General features: G+C 35.8%; 3 protein-coding genes across 5 annotated transcripts; all 3 read right to left on the bottom strand.

Annotated features, from left to right (window-relative positions):
• Positions 1 to 4,923: 4,923 nt before the first annotated feature.
• Positions 4,924 to 8,187, bottom strand: LOC111460770. Of its 2 annotated transcripts, XM_023104053.1 has the most exons (6): positions 7,972 to 8,187; positions 7,718 to 7,866; positions 6,829 to 6,930; positions 6,551 to 6,681; positions 5,989 to 6,112; positions 4,924 to 5,395 (listed from the first exon to the last, which is right to left on the bottom strand). In XM_023104053.1, the coding sequence occupies exons 1-4, from the start codon at positions 8,081 to 8,083 to the stop codon at positions 6,580 to 6,582; spliced, it is 465 nt and encodes a 154-aa protein (XP_022959821.1). In that variant the 5' UTR covers positions 8,084 to 8,187; the 3' UTR covers positions 4,924 to 5,395; positions 5,989 to 6,112; positions 6,551 to 6,579. The 2 variants fall into 2 exon arrangements, with proteins under 2 accessions (XP_022959821.1, XP_022959820.1); XM_023104052.1 differs by lacking the exon at positions 4,924 to 5,395 and having other exon boundaries at positions 5,906 to 6,112; positions 6,551 to 6,930.
• Positions 8,188 to 8,343: 156 nt separating this feature from the next.
• Positions 8,344 to 12,767, bottom strand: LOC111460766 (katanin p60 ATPase-containing subunit A1-like). Of its 2 annotated transcripts, none has more exons than XM_023104048.1 (8): positions 12,744 to 12,767; positions 12,543 to 12,664; positions 11,292 to 11,763; positions 10,417 to 10,611; positions 9,745 to 9,989; positions 9,452 to 9,604; positions 9,221 to 9,308; positions 8,344 to 8,919 (listed from the first exon to the last, which is right to left on the bottom strand). In XM_023104048.1, exons 2-8 carry the CDS (start codon positions 12,662 to 12,664, stop codon positions 8,638 to 8,640), a joined length of 1,557 nt encoding a protein of 518 aa, XP_022959816.1. In that variant the 5' UTR covers positions 12,744 to 12,767; the 3' UTR covers positions 8,344 to 8,637. The 2 variants fall into 2 exon arrangements, with proteins under 2 accessions (XP_022959816.1, XP_022959815.1); XM_023104047.1 differs by having other exon boundaries at positions 12,543 to 12,674; positions 12,743 to 12,763.
• Positions 12,768 to 13,662: 895 nt separating this feature from the next.
• Positions 13,663 to 20,035, bottom strand: LOC111460767 (cyclin-A2-4-like). The gene is made up of 12 exons (XM_023104049.1): positions 19,921 to 20,035; positions 18,539 to 18,886; positions 17,969 to 18,311; positions 17,286 to 17,410; positions 16,494 to 16,586; positions 16,170 to 16,303; positions 15,841 to 15,916; positions 14,847 to 14,923; positions 14,712 to 14,745; positions 14,458 to 14,607; positions 14,253 to 14,387; positions 13,663 to 14,162 (listed from the first exon to the last, which is right to left on the bottom strand). Exons 2-12 carry the CDS (start codon positions 18,833 to 18,835, stop codon positions 14,109 to 14,111), a joined length of 1,518 nt encoding a protein of 505 aa, XP_022959817.1. The 5' UTR covers positions 18,836 to 18,886; positions 19,921 to 20,035; the 3' UTR covers positions 13,663 to 14,108.
• Between the last annotated feature and the right edge of the window lie 1,970 nt (positions 20,036 to 22,005).

The following is a 22,005-nucleotide window of genomic DNA, read 5'->3' as shown; positions in this document are numbered from 1 at the left end:
AAGATACATAAAAAAACAAAAGCAACCAAAACCAAAGTAAAAAGGAAAGAAAGCATCACTAAAAACCAAACCATGCATGGAAATGGTGGAACAATACCAATCTAATCAATTGGTTCTTTATATCATATATCTTAAGACCATGCAAAACCTAGCTACCATGGTTCGTATGTTGTCGTGTTTAAGGAAGATGACAAATTGAGCTAGCTAGAATGACACTTGTCGCAGTCGAGTTGGACCGTCCTAGGTTGCCTCAGGTTAATATGATGAGGTAAAATCAAATCCAAAGTACAAATCAAAAAAAACATTGTTCATGTTTTTTGATGAATCATCAAAACCTATCCCAAACATGTGTAGTTTTAGACAATTGATTGGTCTTGCTCTCTGTTTCCTTATTTAGTATTCATTCTTGTGTGGAATTTGGTGTTGGCTGTGGGCACTCCCCACTATACAAAATCCGTACTTCAAAAAACACAAATCTAATGGAAACCCTTCATGTTCATACACTTTTTCATATTAAGCATGAACCAACCCATGTTCATGAACACTTACACATTAATGTATACACTAAAATCAAAGCTTAATATCCGATTTGATTATGAACAGATATCACTATTTAAACAGTGAGTTGATACCCATTTTAATGGAGAAAATGTCAACCAAATCATTTTATATATTGACAATGATTAGTTTAATTTGAAATGTATTTGATATCACTTAGCGGCAGACCCCTAGAAAAAGGGTTGGGTTTTTTTATTTGAAACGCATGCAAATTTTGGGTCAATGTATCTCTTTTGAGCCAATGAATAGATAAAGATTGATTTGAGTTAGTATGAGAGGGACAATTATGAAGAAAAGGGGTTTAGAATATTGTTAGATTCTGTCATTAATCACCAAAATCAAAAGCATAAAGCATTTAGAAAAGACAATTGATTGCCAAATTTCCACTTCTTTTCCCCCAAACCCTTTTTCCCTTTCTATTTTTACATCTAATTGCACTTTACCTACCAAAATAGTTTAAACATTCGTACTCGAAACAACTCAAGCGTCTTACACGATATAATATGTTGATATTGTGAGTTAAAAAGCTCGATTGGTTCAAAAATGGACATTAAGCTTCACGTTGGAATCACGAGATATGACGGTCGTGCATTCAAAGGTTAATGAACCGTTAGAAATAATTACTGGGTTTTGTGAGTATTTCATTGTGAGATCCCGCATCGATTGGAGAGGAGAACGAAACATTCCTTATAAGGGTATGGAAACCAGTGAAGCTGATGGCGATACGTAACGGGTCAAAACAGACAGTATCTTCTAGTAGTGGGCTTAGACTGTTACATTCATTTTGTTTCGATATACTTGAATCGAGGGTCAAAATGAACGGATATCTATTGAATGGTGCTAGGTGGGTCTTGGGAAAACCACCAAAAGAAAGAATGCCTCTTTTTCCCGTTACTTTAAATTAAGAAATTAGCTTTGTTCTTGCTCCCAACCAATCACATGATTATAGCAGCAAAGATATGTATAAAAAAGAAGGTGACAGGAGATAACCCTAAAAGACTCGAGAAATGAAAAGATGAGGACAAAAAGTAGAAGCATGGCTTTGATGGCCATTTTGTGTCCTTACATTAATATTTTAATATTCGAGAAAACTTTACCTTATATCGGGTTCAATTACGCTCTTTTTCTTTATCTTCTTCATCATCGTCGTCATCGTCATCATTTTCTTTCTTCTTTTCCTCCTCGAGTCTCTTGAACGTCACGAATTTCACGGTTTTATTCATTTTGGATTATAGTAGATGGGTATACTGAAAGGGCAAGTCAAGTCTTAGATAGCTTCCAAATGTTTGTCAGCCAAGGTAGATGGATGATCATTGGCAACTTATTTTGCTCTTCTCTAGGGGATTGTTTTTTCTCTTGTCTCTCTATTTTCCAGCTCTCGGCTAACCCTCAAGGAAATCAAGAGACAACCCATGTTAATAAGATCACGCATAAAGAACATCTCATACTGGTTGAAGAGAGAAACGAGTACCAGTGAAAACGCTGAGCTGTGGAAGAAAAGAATTGTAAGATCTCACATTTGTTAGAGAAGAGAACGAATCATTCTTGATAAAGGTGGGAAAACATTTCCAAAAGAAAAAATCCAAAAAAGACAATATCCGCTCTCTGTGAGTGATTTTTTTTTTTTCATTCATTCATTGAATTCAGTCAGCTGGCTTTAAAGAATCTACTGCATGTATATCCTCACATTATGGAAGAGAGAGAATCTAAAGAATTAAAATTAAAAAAAAACCTAAAAATTGAAATAATAAATGTTCAATGATATATAATCATTAATGTTTCTTTTTTGTTTGATCATAAATTCTTTTCGAATCATTTTCATTCACAAATGTTCCTTTGATTATTATACTCGCTCCATAATAAATTTTTCTTAAAACAAAATTGTTATCAAATCAATTGTTTAATTGATTAAAAAATCTTCGACTTCGAAAAAGAAAAAAAGAAGCAGAAAAACTAGCTATCACTCCTTTTATTGTTTCGTTTCTAGTATAGAGATGTTCATTTTACCTATGGAGACTCACACCGAACAGGGGGATTCCCTGTTTAGATGGAGGGAGAGAGTAGGGAACATTTTTTTTTCCAGTTAGATAAATGGGGTCGGGGACAAGATTATATTCCTCGTCCCTACGCCGTGCAATTCCCTGTCTCGCTTCATCCCCGCTCCGTTTAATATAAATATGTTTCAACACCTATTAAAAACAATATATATAAAAATTTTGGCTATATTAAAAAAATTAATTAATTAATTTTGAGACTCTAATTGTAAATTTAAAAGAATAATAAACGGAGAAAATTACACGTAGGGCACTCGATCTCTGCAAATTTCTTGTGGAAAATTCCCACCCAGATTCCTGCAAAAATAAATAGAGAATTTCATAGAGATGGTGAACGAAATAGGTGGCAAGGATGAGGACGGGGAAGGCTTTCCCGTCCCCACCCCACTCTGTAGACATCTCTACTAGCAACTTCACCGAGAATGGAGGAAGAATAAACGGTGTCGTTTTGATTTGATGGGGTGTAGTTGATTTGGAAGGTGGCTTAGTTCCCTTATTTGTCTGTTTGTTTAAGGATAATGGAGCCAACTCATTATATCCTTAGCTTATTATGGGTCATTTGCATGAAGAAGGTGGCTTAGTTGCCTTATTGTCTTTTTTTCTTACCACACGCACTTACAAGATATATACCACACAAACAAAATCCTCATCTCCATTATCACACATCCTCCAAATTCATCCCACCAAAACCCACCCGACCCGATCTAACCCGTGTTTGCAGTGAGCTAAGGTATCGGTCAGAAAGAAAAGAATGCGAACATTTATCATGAATAAACTCAAATTTTCGCTCATTTGACTTACTGTGTTAAAGTCACTATTCGATTCATAAACGTGTTTCAATCGTAAAATTAAGATAAATTTTGATCTTTTTAGTCGACTCGTGGCCTCGTATCGAGAAAGGAACGTGATTTAAATATCGGGTAACGAAAGGGTTAGATAATTTGTTGTAGGTTATGGATTTTATAAATATATGAAGAAAGAGTTTTGGAAAGAAGGGGAAGTAGACAAAGGTAAAAACAAAGAGGAAGTTGAAAGCTTAGTAAATGAGATTTAAAGAGTTTGGAGAGGAGAAAGACAAGGTGGATTGGCATGTGTCCTGTCCTTTTACAAGATAAAGCTAACCATTTTGTATTATTCCTATTTTCCAACAATATCATTCACTCATTTTCTAATGGATGCAAACCTAGCTGCCACTTATATTTATTTATTATTCTTTACCCTACGTTTCGTATATACTATTGTCACATTCGAGTAAAAAAAAAAAAAAACACATCAGAGAACGAACAGGAGAAAATAATTCCAAACAAATAAGTCCAAAAATAATTCCCTAATAATCTTCCTTTTTCCATACTTAAAAAGGACAAAAAGATTATATAATTAATATATTATCAAATTTTAAAAATTATATAAATGACATTATCGAAATTGTCAATTAAAGAATCGAGGTAAACATGACCAAACATAGGTCACCAAGATTCTACCCAATAATAGAGTAATGATTAAGGTTTTAAAAATTATGATAAAATACATGAATTTAGTTTCTATCTTATTCTTCGAAAATAAATTTGAAAATAGTTCTAATGGATTATTCAAGGGAGGGAGTAATGTTAACTCATTTAAAAATATATATATCACTAAAAATTCTAATAAGTGTACGTAAATTATCACGACAAACAGATGTCGAGACCTACCAAAATCAGAATCTTTCAGAAAATGGATTCCTACTCAAAAGATTTAGATTAGCCTCTATTAAAATCCAAATTCAAAATTCAAAACTTAGAAAAGGGTTTTGAAAACCCCAACAAGGAAATGGTATGAAAATAAGAGATTTTTAAAGAGACAAAGAAGTGTGAGGTTGATTTATTCTTGTACAAGAAGGTTTTTGTTGTTATTTCATGGCATGGAATCAAAATGAATGAAACTTTTCATATAGATCTAAACCCTTTTTCTGTTTCCTCGAGAAGACCAAGAGAGAGGTAAAGTATGAAGAAATAAATATATAATTGTGGTGCGACCCTCAACTTGTCTGATTATTCCTCTGATGGTGTGTCCATTTATGAGCACCCATACCCATACACACTAAACTTTTCTGTGTAACCACTGGGATGAACAATCAAGCTGCTTCATGCAACACAAAAAATAATCACCCTACTAAATTCCCTTCAATTTTGTGTCTAAATCAGACGCCCCTTGAAGTTCAAAGATCAAATAGACACCAATTTAGAAAGTGTTTGGGAGAGAGAAAAGTTGTAGTTTGGTTATGAGAGGCACATGCAATGGAGTTGAGGCCATGGAATCCAGACCCCCAAGATCACAAAAGCAAGTTGTATAGTTTTGGTTTTTGTAAATAAGACAATGGGAAAAAGAAACAAAACGTTAAATTGGAGAAAAAAAGCTAACGTTTAGTTTTGTCTTTGGCTTTGGATTTGGCTCTGGCTCTAAACATCACCTTCCACGAGGATATGGATCTTCTTTGGGCACATGCATTTGTCTTCTTTCTGAATAATATTATCACCAAAAAGATTGAGAGCAATTAGAACCAACATGACATGACACTAAATCACATGAATCAAATGTCAGAAAATTCTTCCAACTCTCTATCCACTTAACTAATGTATGGCTCTTCTTCTTCTTCTTCTTCTTCTTCTTCTTCTTCCTCCTCTCTTTTGCCCAAGTCCCTTTGTAAATGGGCTGAGCTTAACCTTGTGAGCCAGTCCGTGTAGGCCACAAGAAGATGGCCTTTTTTTAGCCCAATGCTAAGTCCAAGGGTCTTTTGGTAACCGCTGCAATGAGACTTCAAATCTGTATCAAATCATTAATAAGATGTATGTAATGTAAAATCGTTGTCCTTTTCTTCAAGTTAGCGGTGATCTCACTTTCGAAACAGAGAGAGTTTGTGCTTAATAGCGTGTAAATATAACACGTAGCTTCATAGCAAAACTAGTCACAGCTACAAGTTTCTTTCCTACCAGACTAAAGATAACTGAGAATGTGATGTCAAAAGGACCAACGACGATAAAGGAGAAGAAAGGAGTAGGCACTAGCCTGCCATTTTTTAGAAGAGTAGGGGCGGAATTGAATGATTATGATCTCGACTACGAGACAAAGCCAAGAAAGGAGAGCACTTAGACAATTCACTATAATATGTTCTTCAACCAGCTCTCGACCATCAAAATGATCAAATAGTCTTGTTTGCTAGCTTGTTTGTAAGGGATGAAATTAAAATTTTGAAAAGATTAGGGAAATATTATTATTGATATCAATGAATCACGTTAAAAAGATATTAGTTGTACATATATATAGTATAACAAGTTAATGTAACAAAATAACCTAATATAAAATGTCTACCACATGCTGAAACTATTGGAAATGTAACCAAAATATTGGTGTCATGCCCATGATTGTAAGCATCTTTCAGAGCCATGTTAGGTTGGTCACAGCAATTACTTGCATGGCAAAGGAAGGGAAATTCCATGAGCATTTCAGTTTGTGGGCCGATCCTAAATCATAATGTTATGTCTTAGTATTAAGATCAAAATTCTTTGTACAATTATTATCTTCAGTAATAGAACAAGTATATCCAGCAAAAGTGAATGAGCATATGGAATGATACTGATTCATGCGACACATTTGTATTTATTTGTTTCATAAACTTTAAAAAGTGTCTAATAAATCTTACAACTTAGCCTCCGGTAAGAACAAATCATCTACATACATATATATTAATCATATGTTATAAAAGAAATTCAAAACATTCATGCATAACAAGACTAGTTTGGGTATGGTTAGACCATCTCGAAAAACGACTCTTGTTATGATAATGAATCCTTGAATTGGGTGAGGCTCAATACAAATTACCAGTAACCAAAATTGGAATAATAGTAATATGGCTAAATCCAAGCGATATGTAATGACCCTAAAAATTTTCTCGTACTTGCTGTGTTTAAAGCATGGTAAGAATGTCAGGTCAATAGATTCCCGAAGCCTTTGCCGCAGTGGCAAGTGTGTAGGAACAAAGCTGCTCAATCGGCCACGCAGGTTCCATTACCACCCCAAACAACCCGGCAACCTGAAACTTTAAAATGAAAGCTCTTTCTTCACTTTCAAAGACAATATTACTGAGATCAAGAGAACATAACTGGAATTCTAATTGGTTTACAGAGTTTAATATAAACAAGAGAGTAAAATTCTGCATGTGATTTAGAAAGCAGCATACAGTTCGAGAAACCCAATGGTATATGAAGGAAAGGAACCACCGTTGCTGGTGGCAGTGGTGGTTGAAGTAGAGATCCGCTGCCACTTTAGAATTCGGCAGTGCCTGAAAGTTCGGTAACAGTTCATCTAAGTTTAGTTATCTATTTCCAATAAAGGCGATTTTTTTCCCCCTCTCACCTACTTGTCTGAAAGCAGTACAATTAGAAGTACACGCAGCAGAGAAGTAATGTTGCCATAATTTGTTCTATTTTACAGCTCATCTTATTATTCACAATCTTTGTTGTGTTCTTCATATTCTGTTTTAATACAGAGAAACTGGACAACGCCCATGATCAGAAAAGACAGTTTGTACATTCCTGACACAAATGATTCTTCACGCTCATACGCTCATGAACTAAATATATGGACGAGGAATAATCGTACACTATGCTATTAAGTAATTCAGAAATAAATGAGCTTGATTTCTTTAAAACAAAATGTGATTCTTTCTGAAGTATAGATGTATGGCATGTGTCCTATTTTCTCAGTGATGCAGATATCTTTGTAAAAGGTAAAAGCCAACAAAATTCAAGTTGGTTTAACGAGTTTACAAGACTGCATTGCAATTTTTCATATCCAAATACAACAAATCAATCCCACGGTTGATTTAATCTATTGACCAATTCCATATCTTTTACTTCTAAATTCTAGGCACAGTTCTGTTTTATGCAATTTTGATTAGTAGAATTAAACTAGATGAAGATAAGTCAAAAGCATCAAAATAAGAAGGCATATTAACTACCTAATTATGTATCCGTTATTGTAAGGTACAATCTGTAGAATGCATGTGGGTTTGCAGATGTGTGCGTGTCTAGATAGATAGGGACAGAGAGAGAGAGAGAGATTCTTACAGTTGGGAATAATACAATAAGGGAAGGTGAAGAGACCAATTTGGAGTTTCCTCCAACCAGAACTGCACGCATATCGAAACCAAGAAATGAAGCATGAGATGCCTTGCAAGCTCCTTGCCCACAATTTATGACTGAGCACACAGCGGTACCTGCAAATAAAATCAGAATATTTAAAATAGAATTAAACCTACCTAACCAACCCAAAGAAATGAACAACAAAACCAAATGCTAAAAGCAGAACTTTACATTCATACCTTGGGCTGAGTATGAAACCAGCTCATTTGACTTGTTCAGAATTCCACTGGTTGGAAGAAGGAATTGAAAAGAAATGGAGATGAGGATGCAGAGATTGAACCCTTCCTCCATTGTTTCTGTTGCTAAAGACTGTGAGGAGCTATTCCACTATTTAAAACTGAATGAACACCCTCCACCCTAACCACCCACCCAACACATCTTTGGCAGCGGGTTTTTCTATTAGAGACCAGGATTGGTGGTGTCACGAATAATGCTCAACCTCCAGTTAGATACATAGAGAAAACCCACATTTAAAATTGTATGGAAAAAAAAAAATACATAAACCAGCAAACACAAGTATTATATAAATCGATGCTAGTTCAAGATAACCCTTCAAAACTAATTTCATGGCGTGAATTGATGGCAACATTAACAGATCTAAAATAATACAATTCATTGTTGAATGTCAATGAAAACTTAAAACTTCTTCGTAAATGATAAAGCTGCACAGAATCAGTGGTTAAGGGAAGCAAGGGATTACAAGTGTATAGAAGGCTGCAGTTGGATTACTATTAGTCACACCGAGACAACACAATGATTATCAGAAAACAAAATTAAAAAAAAACAAATCACTCTGCAGAATGGAAAGTGGTGAATCCATTACTATCTTCATCATAGCGTGAAATTTATGCAGACCCAAATTCTGAATACCACTTCTCATGCCGTTCGATGTCAGCAGCAGAAACACTTCGCTGTACCTTCTTCAATGCTTCTTCAAAGTCGCACATGGCAACAGGGTCCTTTGAAATATCATCCTTGGCCATATTCTTAATCTCATCGCGAGTTTTTCCAGCTATTTTACGTCTCATTCCATTCAAGGAAGCATCTCTGCAGACATTTGTTAGATCATCCCCACTATATCCTTCTGTCCGGCGAGCAACATCATCGATATCCACATCAGGAGCCACCTGGTATGGATAACCATAATACATTTGCATCAAGTAAGTTTATGCAAATCAGCAACCATTTGAACTTATGAGATAAATATTTTTCTCATTGACTACGAAATAAAGATTTCTTCCCAAACAATGATAAATAATCCAAAAAAAAAAAACAGGAGAGAACAAACAAAACAAACCAAATTGAGACAATTCGTTCTGGAACTAAGCATCTCAGAATTTCAAAGGAGAAATGGATTTACATGCATAATTATACAAGTACAATCAGTCCAATAGTGTTCTGATACTTATCGAATAGCACTTGGTTTACCTCAACAGTTTTTAGATTTATCCTGATAAGCTCCTTTCTGCTCTCAAAATTAGGAAGAGGAATATAAATACGCTTTTCAAGCCTCCTCCTGAAATAGTAGGAGCAATTAAAAGAAGAAATTACCCAGTAACCCCCAGATAAGAGTAACTTCAACACCAGTACATCTACCACATAGAGAATAAAAATTACTTCAAAATATTTAGTATAAGAAGACATATTAAAAGGACCAACCTAAGTGCCTCATCAATGTCCCACGGGAAGTTTGTTGCAGCCAAAACCATCACTATCTTACGGTCTTCACTGGAGGAACTATTGTTTACACCATCTACCTGAACTAAAAGTTCTGACTTCACTCTTCTGGATGATTCGTGCTCACCAGAAGCCCTAAAGAAAACACATAGATGCATTTATTTTTCTTCACAAAAATTAGGTCGGAGGGAGACAGGAGTAAAACTAAAGCAAAAATCTCCAATAGAAAAGACACCAAAAATCATCTCCAACTCTAATCACGAGAAGAATCTTACCCACGAGCATTACATAGGGAGTCAATTTCGTCAATGAAGATAGTACTTGGTGCATGAGATCTTGCAAGTTCAAACAGGCACCGGACCATGCGCTCACTCTCCCCACGCCATTTTGAAGCCAAGGTGGCAGAAGAAACATTAAAAAAGGTTGTGCCACACTCGGTTGCCACAGCTTTCGCAAGTAATGTCTTCCCAGTCCCAGGAGGGCCAAACATTAGGACTCCTTTCCATGGTCTCCTTATTCCCTGCAAGGAAAAAACAGCAAGATTATATGTGTGACACATGGACACAGGTAATAAGCACACTATGGCCAGCAGGGGACAACAGAATACAAATACATCAACTCAACCAAATGCACTCGGCAGACTAAAATCTAAAGCTAGAAGAAACTTTAGGTTTGAATTCTGTAAAATTTCAATCTTTCTATCAATCATTTGGCAGTAACAAGATAGGCCCTCCTAAAGGTCAGGTTGAATAGACCCCTAGATTGATTGTTGATTTAAATCGTTGAAGGTGAAAGCACACATCAGCTTCAGGTACAGATATAACCAAGCATATTAATCATCATGGGACGAATATATCAGCACAGAGTGATGATTGGTTTGGTATTATTAGTTTACAAATTTATCAGGTGGCCCCAAAGGTAATTCTAGTGAACTAATTCAAGAATACCTGAAAATATTCTGGCATCCACAGGGGAAGAACAACAGCTTCCTCCAGAAGTCTTTTTGCTTCACTGAGGCCAGCAACATCATCCCATCTCACTCCTGGACTAGTTTCCAACACATCTCTTTCGAGCATAGCAGCTAGATCAGGATCAGGTCCCTCATACTGTCCCTTCTTAGAATTTCCCTCATCGTCACCATTCTAACAATATCATTCATTAGTTTATATGCACGATACACTGTACAAACTTAAGATAGTATTCATAATAAATCAATAATTCATGAAATTAATTGAACTAACGGTGGTGGGAAATAATGAATGAAGAAAAAAATGATATTAAGGGCTTCAACAGCAACCTATTCTTAAAACAGTTCTCAATTTTTGTTTACAAAACTGTTCCGATGTCTTGCAAAGGTTATCACAAACCCATGACTTTTGGGGGNAGAATAACTTCATTTTTTTCAAAAAAATCAAGTCATATGAAATAAGAAATGGTTATGTGCATATGTTTCCTCTGAAATATTATTCTGAAAAAAAAAAAACTATTTTAAAACAACGCCCAAACTAGTCCAAAATCTAATGAATGTGAGAAAACAAATCGTACAAGAATTAAAACACCATAAATGGCTTAAACTCCATAACTTTTACGTACAAGAGGAGGGTAAAACATCACAAAGGTACGGAATTTCAAATGCATAGCTCACCACCAAAAGCCCCTAAGCAAAGGCCCATACGAATTGGAACATACGAGCAATGAACTCAAAAGAAGGCTGGATCATATGTCTCATGCAACAAAAGAAGAGATCCACACATGCAGATGTTCCAAGTTTTTAATGGAGGAAAAAGGAACAGAGAAGTAAATTTGGGCTCACAAAACTTACTGCAGAATCCGTCTTGCTAGATTTACCAGTAGTACTAGAGCCTTTCTTTCCAGTAGTCGCCGCACGGGCACCAGAGTTAACACGACTTGGACCACCAGACTTTGCACCACGAGTAGTAGTATTTGGTCTGGTGGAACCACGAGCCCAAGCCCCATCCTGTGGTGACTTCCTCGTACCGACTTGACCAGCCCTTGCAGGCCTTCTACTTGCAGAGTCCCTACTTGGCGGCCTCCAGACATCAGGATCGTCCATGGAAGGAGCTGAAGAAGTTGGATACTCGTCCAACGGTTGAAAAACAAATGATGACTTAGCATGAATTGGAGGAGAAGCTGCACGTCGACCCATGGGTATTTCCTTAAAAGCTTTTCTCTCTGTATCTAACTGCTTCACAACTTCTATTTCCTCAGTAAGGGATTTTTTCACATTCATCCATTTTGCACGCATTAAAGGGTCATCTACTGAACTAAGATGCCTAAAATTGATAGATCAGTAAACTTCAGTGAGAACCATACCGAAGAAAACCATACCTAAAAACATCAAAAAAAAAAAAACGAGAGATTCTGCAGAATTTTATCTCCCCAGCGCAGGAGCAGTATCAATCATCACTTTTGTTTTATCCCTTTTGCTTATGCATCCTTCACGGAAACTAGAAACTAAATTGGTGGCAGTGTACAGGGCATTGTATGATCACTAACCAACAAACCAAAATATGATCCACTTCCACAAGTTATGCTCTTACCAAGACATCATGATTCATCGTATCTCATTCCGCCGCTCTCCAATCTCAACAATAAATTTAAATTAATTTAGAACAAGCCAACGCAGGGAATTTTGGACCATTGTTTACGGATTTTCGATTACCTAAAATAGGAAGAAACGATACCATATTTTCTTCAAACTTTAAAGTTGAAATACGTTCGGCATTCCAATGCTAAAGAAAAAAAAAGACTGAATAGCCACCTCTACATTATTCAGTACATCCGCACAATAACAAAACAATGAATATTTTTCTTTTATTTGACCACACATTTCGTTCAAATTACTCGTAGCAGACCCAAAAAAGTAAAAATCACAACAATCTGACTATAAAAGATAAGAGGAGAGATTGAAACGGTATGAAGAAGGCAAGATGAATCGAATTCAAAGCGGTAAACAGATTGAAATATGAGAAAAGATCGAAAATCCGGTAACTAGAAATTTGAAGTTCTAGAGAGGAAATTGGTTAAAGGCAGAGAGGGAAAGAGAGATTACTTGTTGATCTGAGCAATAACGCCATCAAAGAAGATTACCGAAGTATCATACAGGCCTTCAAGAGCATATTCCCTCGCTAATTTCAGATGGTCCTGAAATCCCACCAGTGTATTGCTCCCCATCTCTCTCTCTCTAGCTGGCAACTCCTAAACAAAATCTTCAAGTCATGCAAATGAAGAAGAAAGAGAGCTTCAGTGTTCCTCTCTCTCTCTCTCTCTCTCTCTCTCTAACAAGTCGATGAAGCGAACGGTGACAGAGATGTATAAGCTTTCAGAGTCCAAGGAATGAGAAATCGGAGAAGAAGATAAAACTACCGAAATACCCTTGGGCTTCTTATTGCCAACAAAAGGTCCATATTAACCTTTGGTTAGAACCCTTACGATTGTAGAGCCGCCCATTAAAAATTTGGTTAAAAGTTGGGCCAGATGGGCCCACTAGAATTTGAAGTTAAGAGTTGGGCCGACAATCGGCCCATCTACTCATAGCCTGTCCACTTGCCAGCTTTTTATAAAAGTTTAATTTAATATTTTCCTATTTAATACACTGAATTTAAATTATTATTTTGAATTCCCTAAAAAAATAAAATTTTAAAATATATATTATTATTATTATGTTAAGCTGTCACATCATCATCATCATCTCGACTAATGCAAGTTCTATTTAAGAATAAGTCCATTTTTCTTCACCAACATGGCAACCTTCCTCTACCGATCCTTTGAACCAGATCCCGATACCCATTCAACCCACGAGCGTTTGGGTTAACTTGCATGCACCTCGTCTAACCAAACATAACAACCTCTAACTCTACTACTATGCTTAATTGTGGTGTAATTTGAACTCAGAAGAATTGTTTTACTCCATTTTTATTGCCTGGTATGCTAACTTTCTGTTCATACTGAGTTCTTGGATGACAGAGACAAAAAGACACTTTCTCTCTCTTGTTCTTGTTCTTTGTCAGTGTCTGAGAGATCAAAAAAAGCAGTGGTACTCTGTCTGTCTCATTGCATTGATCAACCCTACATCGAAACTTTCACTTACATAGCAAGAATTAAAATGCCTCAAGAAACTGAGTAGCAGAAGCAGAGCTTACCAAACTATGCATATAGGGAGAATCAAGACATAAGTGGCAAAGTCTGGTAAAACAATTCATTAAGAATTTTCCAGTCTCAAAACAGGTGTACCAAACTTTGGCAAAGTGAATCAAAGTACAAGATTAGCAGTAAATACATAAAAGAAATCTTGGGTGGCAAGCCAATTCTACATGGTCTTACAGACAAAGCTTCCTTCTCTCAATGTACATTCAACAGCCAATCTCCGCCCGCCACGACATCAATCGGGGAGGAACATGACCAAAGTCACAGAACTATAAACAGAAGCTTCAAAAAAATGTTAAGAGAAAGAATGTTAATAGGGAAAGGGTAAGGATAAACATTAGACATCGGCTTAAACATGTTGAGTTAATGGCAAAAAAAGTATCTACTCCTGGGAGAATCTCTAACTTCTATATCAAGTATATATGTAACTGTTGGCAAATTGTGGATGGTTGGCCTTCGTCTAACACACGGTTCAGAATAGCGTATCAAGTAATTTCGGAGACGACAAAGTTGCGACGGCTTTGAACTGTTATTAAGACAACCGTTCGTGAGAAAACACGGCGTATCCAAGTAACGACATCTGATTTCTCATAAACTTATTCTAATACTCGTTTACCTTTTCTTGTCGATACTTGACGCGAATCGAACTGAGAGGACAACCATTGGTGTTCAACTGTAAATCTTGTAAAGCAAGAACAGTTGGTTTCAGATCTGATGCTTTATATGAGGTATAGTATTCCAGGGTTGAATTCTGTCAGAAAGAGAATGAGATTAGCAAACCTAGTAAGCATTTTAGGACTAAGCGAAGGGAAAATGCATACCCATGGGTGACTCGACTGATCCAACGACCATTTGGAAAGAAATACAGCTGATGCAGCTATGACCGAGGGAAGAAAATTCAAGAAACCGTAGTCGACCAGTGTTAATTCGGCTAGATAGTTGGCAAGGCACTCGAGTTCAAGACTAGGGGTCTGCAAATCAATGAAAGTCAAGAAACACAAGCTTTGCCTATCTAGAGAAGGAAAGGAAGCTCTTAAAACTATCAAGCAATGCATTACAACGACCTCATTATTACCTTGAAAGTCGTTTGTGCAGCACGAACGTATCTCCTGAAATTTAGAAACATGCGTAAATAAGAACACTGTACCTATATAAACACGAATTCATATATGCACTGCCATGCTTGTGCAGCTTGGCACAGCAAACTTACCTGAGGAAAGATTTTACAGTTGGTGCAGAAAGTTGAAAGCCCATATGCTTCAATATCTGACCTTCCATATTCAAAACCTAAAGAAAAGTCACCAAAGAAGCTTTTAAATAGCAGTGAACAAAAGGAGAAACCTACTATTGTATTGTAGGCACACTCCTAACTCTTAAACAGTCCAAATCTGGCCCTAATCAGATGTTTAGAGGAAAACGATGAGCTCTTGAGAGATCCCACATTGGTTGAGTAGGAGAACAAAACATTCATTATAATGATGTGGAAACCTCTCCCTAGCAGACGGAGTTTAAAAACTTTGAGGGGAAGCCCGAAAGTTAGAGCCCAAAGAGGACAATATCTGCTAGCAGTGGGCCTGGGCTGTTACAGTTGGTATCAAAGCCAGACACCGAGCAATGTGTCAGCAAGTAGGCTGAGCCCTGAAGGGGGGTGGACACAAGGCCAGCCAGCAAGGACGCTGGGCCATGTGGGAGGTGGATTGGAGGGTCTCACATCGATTGAAGAAGGGAGCGAGTGCCAGTGAGGACGCAAGGCCCCAAAAGGGAAACTTCTCCCTAGCATACGCATTTTAAAAACCTTGAGTGAAAGTCCAAAGAGGACAATATTGGTTAGCGGTGGGCTTGGGCATTACAATATATCTAACCATCTACTGCTGTTAAGTTCAATTCAACAAACGTAAAATAATAATCTGGTGGAACGTGCCTACAGGACTAGGTAAGTTCAATCTAGAATTTGTTCACTATTTTAAGGCAGACCACGCTAACAAATCATTTTATATCTGATATGTTTCTCTTCCAAAGAGCAGTAAACATCCTGTACTACTTATCATGTTAAAAAATAATATTGTTTCCTTCCCATTTCACTCTTTTCATTATTGCCCTTTCTTTTCTCCTGGAATCAACCATTTGACCATTCATCAAGCAAATGATTAACATCAATTAATCCAATACACGACCCACAATCTTGTATGGAAAATATGTCATACCTCCTCTTTTGTGTAGGTGCTGTCAGTGATGAAACAAAAGTCTTCAACGCGTGGGGAACAAATTTCTTCGTACTTCCTGTTGGACACAAGGACCACCGTTGTTACTTCCTTCATATTCAAATTAATAGAGCTAAACTAATCTTTTGGTATGAGCTTTGAGTTCTCATATTAAACGATATGTGCAAGACACTTCGTATGTGAATAATAAATTAGCTCACATCACATCATCAAAAGTGGTAGATAGAAAGAGTCTATCACTCAGCTTAGAACACAATTTAAACTTTTGGATGAAGTACATCGACAATATGCTCTAGATCTGAGAAACTTACGAAGCAATTAACATGCAAGTGATACCCAACAGTTGAAGCTTTTGTCTCTCGATGTAATTTTGGGAGAGAAACCAATCGACGAAAAATACAGTTAAGTAGAGAGTGTCTGGTACTAACTTGTATTCCTCCGATACCTGAAATCAAGAATTTTGGATCAACCATTTTAATTGTGCTTCTTCGAGATGAAATCTCATTGGAACTTTCGATCTTTCGAGGTATACGTTCAGTAAAATTTAAGAAATTTGGAAGAACTTGGAGATAACAGAAATATAATGAAAGAAAGAAAGAGAGGATTAAGAAAAGGCTTAATGAAGCAATACTAACCTCTACAAGCCAATCAACCAATATACCCCGCATGCTTTGGGTAATATCTGTTTGCACTGTTTCCATGAAATCTGGACGTGGCCTTCTGGTTAGCTATGGAGAGGAAAACACAATCAGTTGTGAAGACAATAATTCATTCCAAGTACATTCAGTTTTTTTGTAATAAAAACTTTCATATCCTGAAGGCACAAAAACAATGATCACATCATCCTAGCACAAAGGTTATGAGTTGATTGAATCAGAACCCAGAACAAAATATTTTGTTTGTCATTGCAAACAGACTGCTTAAACTAAATGCAAGGTCAATTAGCTGAGTTGAAGAATAGCAATTGGGGAATCTTAATGCTTCATTCCACGGGAGGAAACATGACATCTTCAAACAGTTCAACACATGTAGCTTTATAATTTTAGGGTCATTTTGATCGCTTGCACCCATCAGGGGACTACTTGGTACTGTTTTTAAATCGCATAATGTTGAAATTGCTAAGGATAAGAAATAACATCCTTATAATTAAGACCTTTCTTAGAACACATAAACCCGAAACGATCGGACAGAGAAAAATGCAAGACTAAATTGTTGATGTTAGCACTTCTTATTTGAATCCCAACTTATGAAAGCCTCTTATGGTCAATATGATCACGTTTATGCTGAAAAAGTATTGCTTACTGTCAATGCAATAGGTGCAAGATCCTTTTTGTTCTTCCTGAAATTCCCACCGACCATGAGCAAAAATGCCATACGAAAGAGAGAAACAGAAAGTAGATAGAAAAAACAGAATCAACATCACATACCTCAGCAACACGTAAATTGTTGTAGATCTCATGGGCATAGACAGTGCACAGTTGAGCATCTTTGTCATTACAATCGATGTCCATAACGTCCAGGTTGCTTCTTGTCCCCAGAGGCAACACTTTCTCTGATGTTTCCATTTCCAACATATATGTCGTTAGCAGTTTTATATGTTTGGAGATACATTATTCATACTTGAATGTAAGAACTTCAATGTGATTTATTTATCTTATCATAAAGAAGAAAACTCTAAAAGTCAACTATTGATTCAAATGTTGTTTCAGATGTCTCCTGAAAACTCAAACAGCAAGTTTCTTATTTGTATTCCCAATAGAGACTTCATCAAATTCGTGCTCCAAACATGGCTTCTAAAGCAGGTTAACTATCATGGTTTTTGAAGAGTAAAACCAACTTTGTTTAACAGAATGGCCTTAAGCAAACCATACTAATTATTTTCCTTTCGTAGTTAACGAATAAGTTGTAGAATTACGGCTTTCGTCGGCTTACAGCGCTCTGTATCTAGTGAAATGAATCTAGGTTATATATATAAATAAGGATATAGGGATAATGTGTCTAGAAAAGAGTCTAACACATAAAATAGAAAGCTGAATTAGCTGTATTCCTGCTTCTTCAGGGAGTTATTTGTCTGTTAAAGTTTAGAGAACAAAGAGTTAAAAATAATTACCTTTATTTTGAAAATTCTGAGACTCTAAAGGACTTAGAGATCTCGAATTATCATCCCGAAGATAACTTGTAACCTCTTCCTTTATACCACCGCCTACCCGATGATGTGTCCCATGGTCTTCAGAATTACTTGAATGTTCAACTTTCAACTTAGCTTTTGATTTGACATTTTCTTGTACATCTTCTGTTCTAAGGTCAAGAGGGACCTTGGAGTAAACCACACCAACTGATGAGGCTCCTTCGGTTCTACGGTCAAGAGGAACCTTGGAGTTAGCCACACAAACTGATGAAGCTCCTTTGGACTTCTTGAAACGGTTTCTGATTGTCGGCTTACTACAATTGGCCTGTTAAAGAAAAAGGTAAGTCCAAGTACAACAAAGCTGCATAATTATGTCCTCAAAGCAAGTAAAACCTCATATACGAATGGCCGTGCAAATGCACAAGGCAATTGTTAAATTGGCCCGAAATACATCGGAAAGAAATTCAAAGAAACTTTATTAGCCCCAAGACAATACAGTTAAGGCTCACAGATATCCAGAATAAAATCTTATGGAGAAGAAAACTCGTTAACCTGAACTTTAGCTGCATCAAAACATTCCGAGTATGAAGGTTCACAGGATACATTGCTGACATCCTGAAGCACGGCCCTCCGTTTATATGGTCGTAATGATTTATCAATAGAATGGCAGCTCTTTTCTTCTGAAGCAGCTCTTTTCCGATTAGCTTGTGCAACCCGCTTCTCTTGTTGTTGCGCAGGTACTCTTGGAGGCAGCTGTGCTGATGCACTAAATGCAGCAGCCCGAGCACGCGTAATTCTACCAGGGAATTCTCCAATATTAACCCTGATGTGATTTTCTTCTTTTCTCATATTTGGAGGTCTCAAAGAAGATTAAATCACCCAAATGCATCAGAGTAAAACCTGAGATAAAATGAATAGCTCTCAAATAGTGATATTAACACCATTTCTGTTTATCTTCAAGCTTTCGAGATACTTTCGTTTAAACAAAATTCAAAAGGGTCTTACATGGTATAACTACCCTTGAATGTTTAAAATTCTAACAAAAAAGCACTAGATGACGGGTCCATAGATTACAGAGTGCAATTTTCAAGAGGACTGTTCGATTAAAGAAAAAAAATAGTGCATAGTGCACGCTTTTCACATATGGCAGAACCATCAGAAATGTAGCATTACTCAGAAGCCCCGATTAAGATCACATTGGAACAGCACTGGATAACAGGACAATAGATTAGAGCCATGAGATTCACCACATATAGTGATAAACCAAGGCCATTTCTGAAGGAATGATAAAGATTGACAGAACAACAGGAAATTCAAAGTAAAAGACGCTAGTTTAACCAATCTAAAAGACCAATGAGCTTCAATGATCTTGTAATTTTTGAAATGGCAACAGGTAACAAATCTGGAAAGAAGGACGTAATATGAAAATTTTCTCCAAATTTACTACCTCAAGGAACACATCCACCATACTCATTGACAATGCAGTGACCAATCTTTGAAAATCCGTTGAAAAATCTTAAGATTAGAAAATTGTGAAGAAAAATTGGAGATAAAGAGTAACCAAGGTGCTTGGTCTCCAAGAATGTAGAAGAAACAAGCGGCAAAATCAAAGGATCTACAAAATGTCTTGCTTCCACAAACAATTTCAAAGTGTAATTCACATTCTTGCATTAAGTCCAGATTATTAGATTATCCATTTCCTTATTACACAATCACTTAAGAAATAATTCAAACCGAAATTCCACATGTTTCTCCAAAAATTCCAGAAATCCTCAAGAAACGGAGCTAAAAATCCCCCAGAAAACCCATCATTCCAAGGCATCAATCAAACCCATCCCGAAAAATCTTCAAGAACAGCAACTCCAATCCGCCCTAATCCACAGCGACGACCAAACAATCCCCGAAATGAAAAAGATGCAAACAAGAAACAAAACCTGAATCTATCTTCCAAGCTCCAAGACCTCCATTGGAGCTCGAGATGAAGATCGAAAAAGACAGTAGTAGTGTGGATGAGTAAAGTAAGAATGGGAATGTGAGCGGGATGAAACGGAGATTTGAAACACACAGCCATAGCAAGGGCAAAAAAATTAAAAATTAAAAATTAAAAAAAAAGAGTTATTAATATTAATATTTAATGAATAATAGTGTTTTAATGGCGTTTGTTGTTTTGACCAAAAAAAGTGAAAAGGACACTTCGTGGACTCAAAGCTGTCAGCTCTTCAATTTTTATTACGACCTTACGCTGAGCTCGCGCGTGTCCCCAACCCCTCCATTTTTTTTAATCCCTGAATTTACCTTATTACCCTTTCCTTTTCGTTTTCTTAAGGCTACTTTTGTAATCTCAACCTTCAGGGTAAATTTTGTCACGTGAGACATGGCTAGAATCCTCCACTTCTCAAGATTTTGTATCTTTTTATTTAGCCAATTACAATCTGCCAGGTGTATTATTTTTTCTTCTTAATCGTTAGCAATTTCGAGCCTACGTAGGTTTGCCCACATGGACGTTTTTTATTACTTTTTTTATTTTAACTGTCTGGAACATTATCTGAAAGTGTTTATTTATTATTATTTTCTTTTGTGTGGTTCTTATGTTAGCTCCACCAATTTGGGGAGAATTTACTGGTTAAATTCACTAATTATAATTACTCATTATTAATCAAAGCAGATTACATTAATCCTTTAGGGGAAAACAAAGAACTATCGCATTAATTGGTCTTAATTAAGAAAATTATGTAAAACATTAGCATTTAATTTTTTTTTTCTCTTACTATATCTCATAGATGTGTGAAGTTAAACGGTGAAATTGTCTAAAAATTTTCAACTTTGCACCAAAATAATTACCCTTTCTTTATCGCGAGTAAAAAAAAATTGTTTAATCGTATAATCATAAATGATTAAACATACCATAAGAACATAAATATCATTATGATAATTTTAACCTATTATATTTCTATTCGAAAAAATTAATCAACCCACCTTAACTAAATTCAGTTTAAATAAATAAATAAAATTTGTGAATTAAATGAGTTATTTTTCTAAAATTAATTAATTTTAAGTAAACCATAACTTAAAATAAATGGTTTATAATATATATATATATATATATATTAATGAATTAAGTTCAAATAAACCCTACATTAATACGATTATTTATATATATATATATCTTTTCCAAAATGAGTAAAATTTAAGTAAATGATAACTTAAAATAAATGGTTTATAATACGATTATTATTATTTTTTATTTTTTACTAAAATGAGTTAATAAATTATTCGATTATAGATTAATGGTAATTCAATTCATAATAATTATTTAATTATTTCCTCACAAATATATATTAAAATTAAATCGTAAATTTTGATTTGATGTTAGAAAATAAATATATAAAGGTTGAACTTATTAATATTTTACTTTTTATTTAAAATAAAAAATTTAAATATTTAAATATTTTTAATAGTTGGATCGAGTCTATTATTTGAATCTAGAAAGGGTCAATTAAGTTGATTTGAAAATAGTCCGTAACTCTGTTCACAAACCGTATGCACCTCGCCGCATATGGGGACAATTCCGTCCGACAACCGATCTAATTTAAACTGAACTGAACCGGTTGATACTGTTTAAGATCTTAATACTATTGCTTGAATTTTGAGCTTCATAGACAGGGACAGCAAGACAGGCGTGTGCGAGAAAAAAAAAGATGGAACCATTTTGGAGAGAAAAAACTTGCGTACAGGTCACTCTCTCTCTCTCGAAGAGTTTCAATTGAATTTGGAATTTCCTTTTTAATTCAAATGTTTATTCCATTACTCAAAACACACACGCAAAAATCTTAATTAACAAGATTTTGTTTTTTTTTTTTTCTTTCTTTCTTTAATAATCACTTAACTTCAACAAAAATCGTCTAATTATTCAAAATTAAACGCATGAGATTAATACCGTTTAAGGTCTTAATACTATCGCTTGAATTTTGAGCCTTCATATTAATGCTTGCGATTTCGATACTCATGTTATTGATTTA

Source organism: Cucurbita moschata, unplaced genomic scaffold (assembly GCF_002738365.1).
Source record: "Cucurbita moschata cultivar Rifu unplaced genomic scaffold, Cmos_1.0 Cmo_Scf00024, whole genome shotgun sequence".
Classification (NCBI taxonomy): domain Eukaryota; kingdom Viridiplantae; phylum Streptophyta; class Magnoliopsida; order Cucurbitales; family Cucurbitaceae; genus Cucurbita; species Cucurbita moschata.
Note: the sequence above shows the minus strand (reverse complement) of the source record. Positions and strands in the feature narration are given on the sequence as shown.

Excerpts from the sequence above, each read along its gene's own strand:
- LOC111460770 (XM_023104052.1), bottom strand. The coding sequence starts at position 8,083 with ATGGAGGAAGGGTTCAATCTCTGCATCCTCATCTCCATTTCTTTTCAA. Across the intron at positions 7,867-7,971 it reads GGTTTCATACTCAGCCCAAG|GTACCGCTGTGTGCTCAGTC; the intron begins GTATGAATGTAA and ends TTTTATTTGCAG. Across the intron at positions 6,931-7,717 it reads TTATTGTATTATTCCCAACT|GCACTGCCGAATTCTAAAGT; the intron begins GTAAGAATCTCT and ends CCGAACTTTCAG.
- LOC111460766 (XM_023104048.1), bottom strand. The coding sequence starts at position 12,664 with ATGGGGAGCAATACACTGGTGGGATTTCAGGACCATCTGAAATTAGCG. Across the intron at positions 9,309-9,451 it reads GACATTGATGAGGCACTTAG|GAGGAGGCTTGAAAAGCGTA; the intron begins GTTGGTCCTTTT and ends CTACTATTTCAG. Across the intron at positions 8,920-9,220 it reads TAAATCTAAAAACTGTTGAG|GTGGCTCCTGATGTGGATAT; the intron begins GTAAACCAAGTG and ends TATCCATACCAG.
- LOC111460767 (XM_023104049.1), bottom strand. The coding sequence starts at position 18,835 with ATGAGAAAAGAAGAAAATCACATCAGGGTTAATATTGGAGAATTCCCT. Across the intron at positions 16,304-16,493 it reads TGGTTGATTGGCTTGTAGAG|GTATCGGAGGAATACAAGTT; the intron begins GTTAGTATTGCT and ends TCTTGATTTCAG. Across the intron at positions 14,608-14,711 it reads CTGCACAAACGACTTTCAAG|ACCCCTAGTCTTGAACTCGA; the intron begins GTAATAATGAGG and ends ATTGATTTGCAG.